Consider the following 9682-nt stretch of genomic DNA (forward strand, 5'->3'; position numbering starts at 1 on the left):
TACTTTCCTATTTGTAATACTCCGATAATAACATATTTCATATGTCGTCATTGTAATGTCAGGATTATACTTTCTAATATTTGACTATTATTTTTTATTAGGTTCTAATTACATTTTTTACACTTTCCCTAATTATTATTATTATTACTATTATCATAATCTCATTAATATGTACGTCTTTTATATTATTCATTATTATTGTCATATTATTATTATTATTATCATTATTGTATTCCTAGATATGCAGAGAGGTTAAATAATTTTTAAAAAGTAACAATATTAGGATTTAATAATGTTATGATGAAAATTGTACAATTTTTTTTCTTTGCATGATATGGTAATAAACATAATTTATACTCAGCAAGATGAAACGTTATTAACTATAATTATTATGGATAATACATTATATATAATAAAACATTGTATATGGTTGTACAAATTGTAATGATTTTCATTGTGAGAAAAACATGAAGTATTTCCAATAAAACAGAGATACTTCAACATAGTAAACAATGTGTATTAATTTTTATTCTTCTCAGAAATCGAATTCAAAATCATTTATTTGCCATGAAAGTAATTACTTACAAGTCTACTAGGATACAATCTGGGCTTGCATATTGCAGCTCTGTTAGGTAAATAATTTGTTGTCCTTATAGATATCAAAAGCAGCCTCACATCTCAATTCCATATTGAAAAATCTGGTGTGGCGCACTCACACAACTTTCCTTGCAGTTATGAAAATTGATCACCTGACGCTAGTCTGCACGCGCATCTCAAGTCTACTATTCAAAGATCTAAGCCAGCTGGTGACAAGACAATAACACTGGAGACACACGAGGTCTGCTATCTCTTCATAGTGAATATTTAATAGAATCAACAGTTGCCAACAGTTTGCAATTGAATAATCACATTTTCTCGAATTTCGAGCTTATTTTCAATTTTAGGTGAAAATTTTACTGGACATTGTAGAGATTTTCATGCTCAATCTTTTCCACTCGGAATTCTTTTAAAAATTGTATCTGAAGCCTGATAATTGGGAATCTAAAATCAAACTTTGCATAGATGGGGCGGAGCTCCTGAGATTTTTACAGATATGGGACTTGTGGCAGTTGCTAGAGCTTATCAATGACTATTTTAGGTATAAATTTGATCAAAATCGTTGGAGCCGTTTTCGAGAAAATCGCGAAAAACCCTGTTTTGCCAAAGATGCATACCTATCTTTGATTGAAACTATAGACTTTATAGAAATATATAAATAGACTGATTAATAAAAACCTTGCAGTACCCTTTATTATCAAAAACTTAAGGGTACTTGAAGGTTTTTATATTGATTTTATTAATTTGTACAAAAGTAGCCCATTTAAGCGAAGTGTTTTTGAGAAATAGACTGGCTTCTCCAGACATCTGTGTAATCACTTGTCAGCTGTTTGATTATGATTAATTCTATAATCTGATTAATCCTATCTTCAGAGTAGAGGATATATAAAGTGATATCGGAGTATGGAGGAATTCTTTTTCTTTTCATATTATCCTTAAAATGCAAAATTTCAAAAAACCTTGTGTATACATCGACGCGCAGTTAAAAAAGGAATATTTCTGCCAAATCTCATAGAATTCTATCAACGCGTTTGGCCGTAATTGCGTTACATAGAGACAGACAAAAGAAAATCATAGTTAAAACATTGACCTCACTACGTTTGGTCAATAAATCTTTTTCATTGTTATCACATCAGCTATTTGATTTAGTTTATAAAACTTATAAATGAGATATTTTAGGCCGGAGACACACGAACGGTTTTTTTCCGTGTGAAGTTCAAAATGCACAGGAAGTCATGGAGAAGGACACACTTCAGCCGGCCGGCGAAAACCGGATCCGGCGAGAAAATCAGACGGAGGCACTCATTCTCTACTTCGCCGGTTCTCCGGCTGTTTCGCAGTCCGGCAGGTAGGAGGGCATTGTACATATTGTGGATTCGCAAGAGCCTCTGGACGCTTAACACCTGTAATTTGGATAAAAAAATCAGCCGGCAGAGCTGCCTACACCCGTCCAAAATATCCTACAATTCCACAAGAAATAATATTTCCGCCGTACTCTGATATAAACTGCTTGAGAATCAGGCGTGATAGCCTACCAATATCTCCAGGCAATTCAAACCCGAGCACAGCGAATGTAATTTATTTCTTATGAATAACAAGTAAATTCAATATTGATATTCCAATACCTGAAATAAATTCCTACAGAGGAAAACCAATATGGTAATCATAGACCGAACTGAGCAGGATCTAATTAGAGAAATTACTGAAACTGGTTAACAATTATGCAAATTTATTGATGAATTATAATCGTTAAGAATCAAATAATAATAGTTAATTAAATAATTGACAAATTGGAATAATAGAGTTTTCAAAATTTGGTAATAAATGTTCTTGATATGAGATAATAATATGAATGTTCTTGGTAATATAGTGCAATTAGGATTTTAATAGGGGTTACACGGTATTATAGGAGGATATAGTCCTGCACTCTTTCACAATAATTAATTGATAGAAAATTGTAGCTTTCTCAATTCACTGATTGGATAGAATAAGTATTTTTCGCTCACCAACTCGATCGTGGGGCCCCAATTCACTTAATAATTTTATTTCACTTGAAGATCTGGCGTGGAATGGCGTCACCCAGGATTTAGTTTCACAATTCTTCCTCAGGAATAAGCTTATACAAATTGAACTTGCCTTCCAATTTAATTTAAGAGCACAAGACTACAGAGGAGCTACACATTTAACACACTGGATATATTACATTTAACAAGAAGAGAAACCATTTAAACATTAATTTTAATAGGACAAATTAAACGGGTCCTGATAATTCGATTCTCAGAAGGCAAGTGTCTCTTCTTCCCAAAAAGCGGAAATCACCTGGTCTTCTTCTGAGAAGAAGAACCACGTGATTTGGGCAAGAACCAATCCTGTGCCTAATAAGGAAAAGTCCACCAATGGGAATTTTTCCACGCGGTTTTAATATTTAAATCAGACACAGAGGTTCGAAAAACACAGAAAATGACAAAAAATTACGTTAAACGGGAAGACTATAAAATTAAAGCAGATAAACAGAAAATAAACAGGGGTTGCAGAAATGAACAAGCTTGAGTTAGTTTTAAAATGAAAACAGACAATATAGAGATATCACAGTAGCACAGTAGCCGGCAGTATCAACAGCTGACAGATAAGGCTTGTCAACAATTTTGGCGCAATTCACTCTAACCTAATTATTGAAAATAAGGTAGTAAGTAAACATTGGTAGGCAGTTGACGAATGACTCTGACAATAAATTGGTAAATTATACGAAATAATACTATAAGAATTTAATAAAACTATAATTAAATGAGTTTTACATAATTTGACGTGAGTACATTTGATTTATGCCTCAATTATACAATAATTTTAGAAAATATGCTGGCATAGGCTTTGTATCCTGACATAAAGCCCCCAAATTAGAAAGGTTTTAGGCCATTAAAGGCTTTCTAATTTCAATCAAGAAGGGTACAATGACATATGCTAACTTAAAACTACGACTTAGGGTCTATCACAAAAAATTCACAGCCAAACAACAATCTGCACAAAAAAGCATGATGTTACAACAAATATGCATGGCTTTGTGCCGCAGCAGTGGTGCCAGAAACCACAAACTAAGGTCCCGGGATTTTTGCCCAGTCAGACTTACAAAGGAAGTACAGAGGTGGGATAATACCACATGCACAGAATCCAAAAAATCCCTACGGTGAGAGGATGGGTGCACAAGCCCCCCATCACTCCTCACAGAATAAAGAGCAGAGGTGCATGAGTGAAATAGACCTGCATAGAGTGCATAGAAGATGCCAAAATAACAATATCAAAGGGCCATGCCAACAATTAACAATTTTTATCAAAAATTTACAATTTAACATTAATAACAATTTTAATCCAATATTGCAGGTCTGTTAAAATATAACTATACCAAGTTTCATCAAGTATGCCAGCTTACAAAGATTGATAATATCTCTCTGTGATTCAATACATTTAACTAGTCTCCACTTGTTCAATCAAAATTTCTACCCTGTCTATTTTTAAAGCTTGATTCCAAAATTCCCTTCATTTCTCAACATTTCTATACAAAAATACAATAAGTAACATAATATTCAAATTTTCCTATAAATTAGTTGCTGAATGCATGTTTTAGATTTCTGATGCATCATATTTTTTTTTCAAAATACTAATCACATTTATGTGATTACAATAATTTCATTAAGTTAATAACAATAATAACATATAAATTAAGAATTCTAATCTATAGTGAGCTTTCATGCTACAAATATAATATTCAAGATAATTTTATCACCAAATGATAATTAATAGTTAATAGTGCATGTATAATGCAACAGCACAAATGATAACAACAATAATATTTCAAACAAACAATACTAATAATAATGAAGACCATTTAATGGTTGATTTTCAATCACAAAAATATCCTACACCTAAAATTATTAATAAATATCACAGCAGACTATTTTTCTATTTTATCTTCAATTTTTTTTTTTTTTTTTTTTTTTTTTTTTTTAGTAAGTTAATAAGCTAATTTTTCCAAATTATTTTATATAATTTTTTTTTTTTTTTGTCTGGATAATTCAAAATAACTTTACTTTATATTTTAGAATTAATTTCAAATTTAGTTGTAATTGCGGGTAGGCTTAACTTGCCAGTGAGCAAATCTTTATATTACAATAATAAACAATATAATACAATAAATAGACAACTTGCTTTGAGTTGTGGGTGCTGTGATGATAATGTGAAGATCCAACGATGCGATGTGGAGCAGCTGGTGCGATGTGAAGCAGCTGGACCGATGTGGAGCCGGAGCAGCTGGTGCGATGTGGAGCAGTGTGAATTTTTTCCGCCAGACTGCAGCACCTCACGGTCGGTTACTCCTACGATCGGAATAACTTTTTTTCTGACTGTCTCGTTTTTATGATGATTGATGCCAGAGACAGTCGAAACTGGTTGTCAATTATTGTTATTACGACGCTGAGAATTATTTCCCTTCTGATTATTAGAATGGAACTGCTTTTTGTTGGACTGAGATTGTTGGTTGGGCGACGAACTGGTTGTTGATAAAGATGGCTGCGGTTGAGTGACATCATCGCTTCTGTTTATGTTTTGTTCTGGAGTTGTAGTTGAGTCGACTGATTTATTTGGAATAAATGAACTTCCCTCATTATAATTTCTCCGATGATTATCTCCAAATCCACGGCTATTATTTTGAGGTCGACTCGGTTGACTGCCTCGATTATAATTACGATGAGGAGTTTCAACTTCATTCACGACAACACCTAACCTCTCATCTTTCTGATTGTTTGTTTTGAAATTCCGTGAACCAAATTTATCGTCTACACTCTGTACTCGACTCAAACAAGCCTCAAACTTGTCATAGGATTCAAAACTTTGCGAGCTTAATGCCGTCTGAATGGAATAAGGTAACTTCCCAATTAATATTTCGATCAAATTTCCATTCTCGATTGGATTATCCATCAGATTGTTCAAATAGCGAATGTGGGCTGAAAAGGCACTCATGGACAGCTCCGTATTCTGCTTGTCATATCTGCATGTAATGATGTGAGACAATAAATTTCTCTGTCTTGCAGAAGACCAAAAAGTAGCTAAGAAGTTGTCAATAAAATCCTTTAATGAGTTGAATTCAGTAATGCGACTTCTGAAGTGTATCAGTGGTTCTTTCTGTAGACATAGTAAAAGATGCATTCTCCACGTAATCCATGGTATAGTAGTAACGGAATCAATAGCCTGCAAATGCTGAATGAATGCCCGTGGTTGAATGGTGCACTCAGTATCATCAAATATTGGTAAAGATGACAAGATTTGTCCAGTATTATGATTATTACCACCAGAAACGTTAGCCAAACTATTCTTTATTTGTAGACACTCGGCTTTAGTTTGATCTAGCTGAGTTTTCAATCTCTTAATTACTTCGGGATTTAAAGTTTCAGCTGAATTCTGTGTGACATCTGCTCTCAGCTGGTTTATTTGGGCCGTGTGATTTGTTTGCTGAGCCTCCAATTCACCTAACCTCACATCATTCTGAGCTAGCTTAGCATTGGCCTGGGTAATCTTGCTCTCCAATTCACCATTTGCTTCAGTATTTTCCCGGTGTTGGTTTAGAATTCTTTCACCAAATTCACTTCTCACCGTTTGTATTTGTTCATTTGTATAATTCTTAGCTTCAATTTGTTTTTCATCCATTTTTCGATGTAAATCCTCAACGTTACTTTTGAGTTGCAAAAAGTTTGCGGTCATTTCTTCCACTTTCTTGTCCAATCTATTACTGGTTTCTTCTATTTTCTTGTCCAAACTATTACTTGTTTCTTCTATTTTCTTGTCCAATCTATTGCCGGTTTCTTCTAATTTCTTTTCTATTCCAGCAGCAGTGGTCTTGAAAACTTCAAGTATGGTTTCGATTGTCCCAGGTGGTAGATATGGCAGCCTCTGCGGCTGTTTGGTCTCCAACTCAGCAGCAACGACATCATTGGAAGACGTTTGACGATCTACCTCGCGCCGATCGACGTTGGCGATTGGTGATGATTGCACCGAATTAAGTATTGGCTGACTTTCCTCTAGCTGAGTCGATGACAAACGCTCTCGAATGCCGCGCTCAAAGTCAACTGAAGTCGCGCTGGTTGCCGGTTTTGGAGAAGCTTCGGGTGAGACAGGATCTGCCGGTGTAAACAATGTGGTAGACCCATCCAGTTCCGTGGCGGGGTTTGCCATGATTCTCCCAAAAAGTGAAGTGTAGACGAAATCCAATAAGTGAAAAATAGTGAGTGAATGATAGTGGTGCGCGCAAATTGGAATAACAGAATCAGGTCAGTGCAAATTATCTTGTAGTTCTGAAGAATTAATACCGCTGACTAATTCCCACAACTTCAAAGCAAGACAAAATCGCGACAATAATACGTTTTAGAATACAATAATACTCTACAATATAATATACCGTAATGATCAACATAAAATTCAACACAATCAAAATAATATCCAGTGTATGAACAATCACAAATTAATAAATAAATCGACTACCTCAAGCTTGTTCATTTCAGGGATTAATACATCAGAGTAACACCGTGTAGCCCCCATTAGTGCAACAAAAAATACCTGCTCAATTCGATCAATAATTATTAAGAAATAAAATTGAACAACAATATTGAACAGAGTATTGATGGCTAGGCGACCCACGACTCCACTGAAAAGAAATATTTATATTTCTGCTCCCTCTCAAGCGTAGATAAGTCGATCTCTGAAATAAATTTATGATTATTAAGATGAAATAAGCTCCCTCTCCTTCACCGTCTTGTGTTCGGGCGCCAATCTTGTGGATTCGCAAGATCCTCTGGACGCTTAACACCTGTAATTTGGATAAAAAAATCAGCCGGCAGAGCTGCCTACACCCGTCCAAAATATCCTACAATTCCACAAGAAATAATATTTCCGCCGTACTCTGATATAAACTGCTTGAGAATCAGGCGTGATAGCCTACCAATATCTCCAGGCAATTCAAACCCGAGCACAGCGAATGTAATTTATTTCTTATGAATAACAAGTAAATTCAATATTGATATTCCAATACCTGAAATAAATTCCTACAGAGGAAAACCAATATGGTAATCATAGACCGAACTGAGCAGGATCTAATTAGAGAAATTACTGAAACTGGTTAACAATTATGCAAATTTATTGATGAATTATAATCGTTAAGAATCAAATAATAATAGTTAATTAAATAATTGACAAATTGGAATAATAGAGTTTTCAAAATTTGGTAATAAATGTTCTTGATATGAGATAATAATATGAATGTTCTTGGTAATATAGTGCAATTAGGATTTTAATAGGGGTTACACGGTATTATAGGAGGATATAGTCCTGCACTCTTTCACAATAATTAATTGATAGAAAATTGTAGCTTTCTCAATTCACTGATTGGATAGAATAAGTATTTTTCGCTCACCAACTCGATCGTGGGGCCCCAATTCACTTAATAATTTTATTTCACTTGAAGATCTGGCGTGGAATGGCGTCACCCAGGATTTAGTTTCACAATTCTTCCTCAGGAATAAGCTTATACAAATTGAACTTGCCTTCCAATTTAATTTAAGAGCACAAGACTACAGAGGAGCTACACATTTAACACACTGGATATATTACATTTAACAAGAAGAGAAACCATTTAAACATTAATTTTAATAGGACAAATTAAACGGGTCCTGATAATTCGATTCTCAGAAGGCAAGTGTCTCTTCTTCCCAAAAAGCGGAAATCACCTGGTCTTCTTCTGAGAAGAAGAACCACGTGATTTGGGCAAGAACCAATCCTGTGCCTAATAAGGAAAAGTCCACCAATGGGAATTTTTCCACGCGGTTTTAATATTTAAATCAGACACAGAGGTTCGAAAAACACAGAAAATGACAAAAAATTACGTTAAACGGGAAGACTATAAAATTAAAGCAGATAAACAGAAAATAAACAGGGGTTGCAGAAATGAACAAGCTTGAGTTAGTTTTAAAATGAAAACAGACAATATAGAGATATCACAGTAGCACAGTAGCCGGCAGTATCAACAGCTGACAGATAAGGCTTGTCAACAATTTTGGCGCAATTCACTCTAACCTAATTATTGAAAATAAGGTAGTAAGTAAACATTGGTAGGCAGTTGACGAATGACTCTGACAATAAATTGGTAAATTATACGAAATAATACTATAAGAATTTAATAAAACTATAATTAAATGAGTTTTACATAATTTGACGTGAGTACATTTGATTTATGCCTCAATTATACAATAATTTTAGAAAATATGCTGGCATAGGCTTTGTATCCTGACAATATGGAGATGAACACAGGGTACGGCAAATAGCCCCAGGGTACGGCCCTGCCCCCAAGGCGAATAGAGAAAGGTTAGGTTAGGTTAGGTTCCTTTCTCTATTCGCCTTGCCCTGCCCCTACATCTATCATTCATATGTAGTTCACCCCTCAAAATGTGTGTGTTGTAGATTGGTCAGTGTCCAGAGTTGTCATGAGTGTAGATCTAGACATAGATTAATACTAGTAGTTCTGTGAACAGTAGACCTCACGCAGTATGCTCATCCACAAGTACCTGATTGAAACTATAGACCTTGTCACGTTATTTTTTATAGTTAAATAACGATTAGCCTCCTGCTTGGCATCAGTCGGTAGAGCATGAAATATTTCAACAATTATAAAAATTAGGTCGTGGTTTTTTATAGGATACAGTCTCATAAAAATCTTTATAGGCCCAGATATGAGCTTCCACTATAATTCTGATAATTCATTAAAAAAATATATATGGTACTTATCCTATAGTATTGAGGAATAAAAAATAAATCGCTCACCATAAACAATTTGATACATATATTGACAAATATTGCAAAAAATAAATCAGAGCAAAAAATATATAGAGCGATAAAAAATATATAATGTAAAAATAGAACAATATTCGAAATCAATAAAATATCACAGGCTAAATACTATTCTCTAAATTCTACAGCACGAAACGTTACCATGTGCTTTTATTTTATGATCATATGCTTCCATTTGCATGTAGCTGCGATATCAGCTTGC

At 34.3% G+C, this 9682-nt stretch overlaps 1 protein-coding gene across 1 annotated transcript; it reads right to left on the reverse strand.

Moving 5' to 3' along the window:
* Window positions 1-1772: 1772 nt before the first annotated feature.
* LOC120354116 lies at window positions 1773-6816 on the reverse strand. Its single transcript, XM_039440392.1, has 2 exons — window positions 6019-6816; window positions 1773-2000 (listed from the first exon to the last, which is right to left on the reverse strand). Exons 1-2 carry the CDS (start codon window positions 6814-6816, stop codon window positions 1773-1775), a joined length of 1026 nt encoding a protein of 341 aa, XP_039296326.1.
* Between the last annotated feature and the right edge of the window lie 2866 nt (window positions 6817-9682).

This window comes from Nilaparvata lugens, chromosome 13 (genome assembly GCF_014356525.2).
Source record: "Nilaparvata lugens isolate BPH chromosome 13, ASM1435652v1, whole genome shotgun sequence".
In the NCBI taxonomy this organism is placed as follows: Eukaryota; Metazoa; Arthropoda; class Insecta; order Hemiptera; family Delphacidae; genus Nilaparvata; species Nilaparvata lugens.

Coding starts and splice junctions, on each gene's coding strand:
- LOC120354116 (XM_039440392.1), bottom strand. CDS start 6,816: ATGGCAAACCCCGCCACGGAACTGGATGGGTCTACCACATTGTTTACA. Junction 2,001..6,018: donor CTGAAACTTTAAATCCCGAA/GTAATTAAGAGA, acceptor TCCAAATTACAG/GTGTTAAGCGTCCAGAGGCT.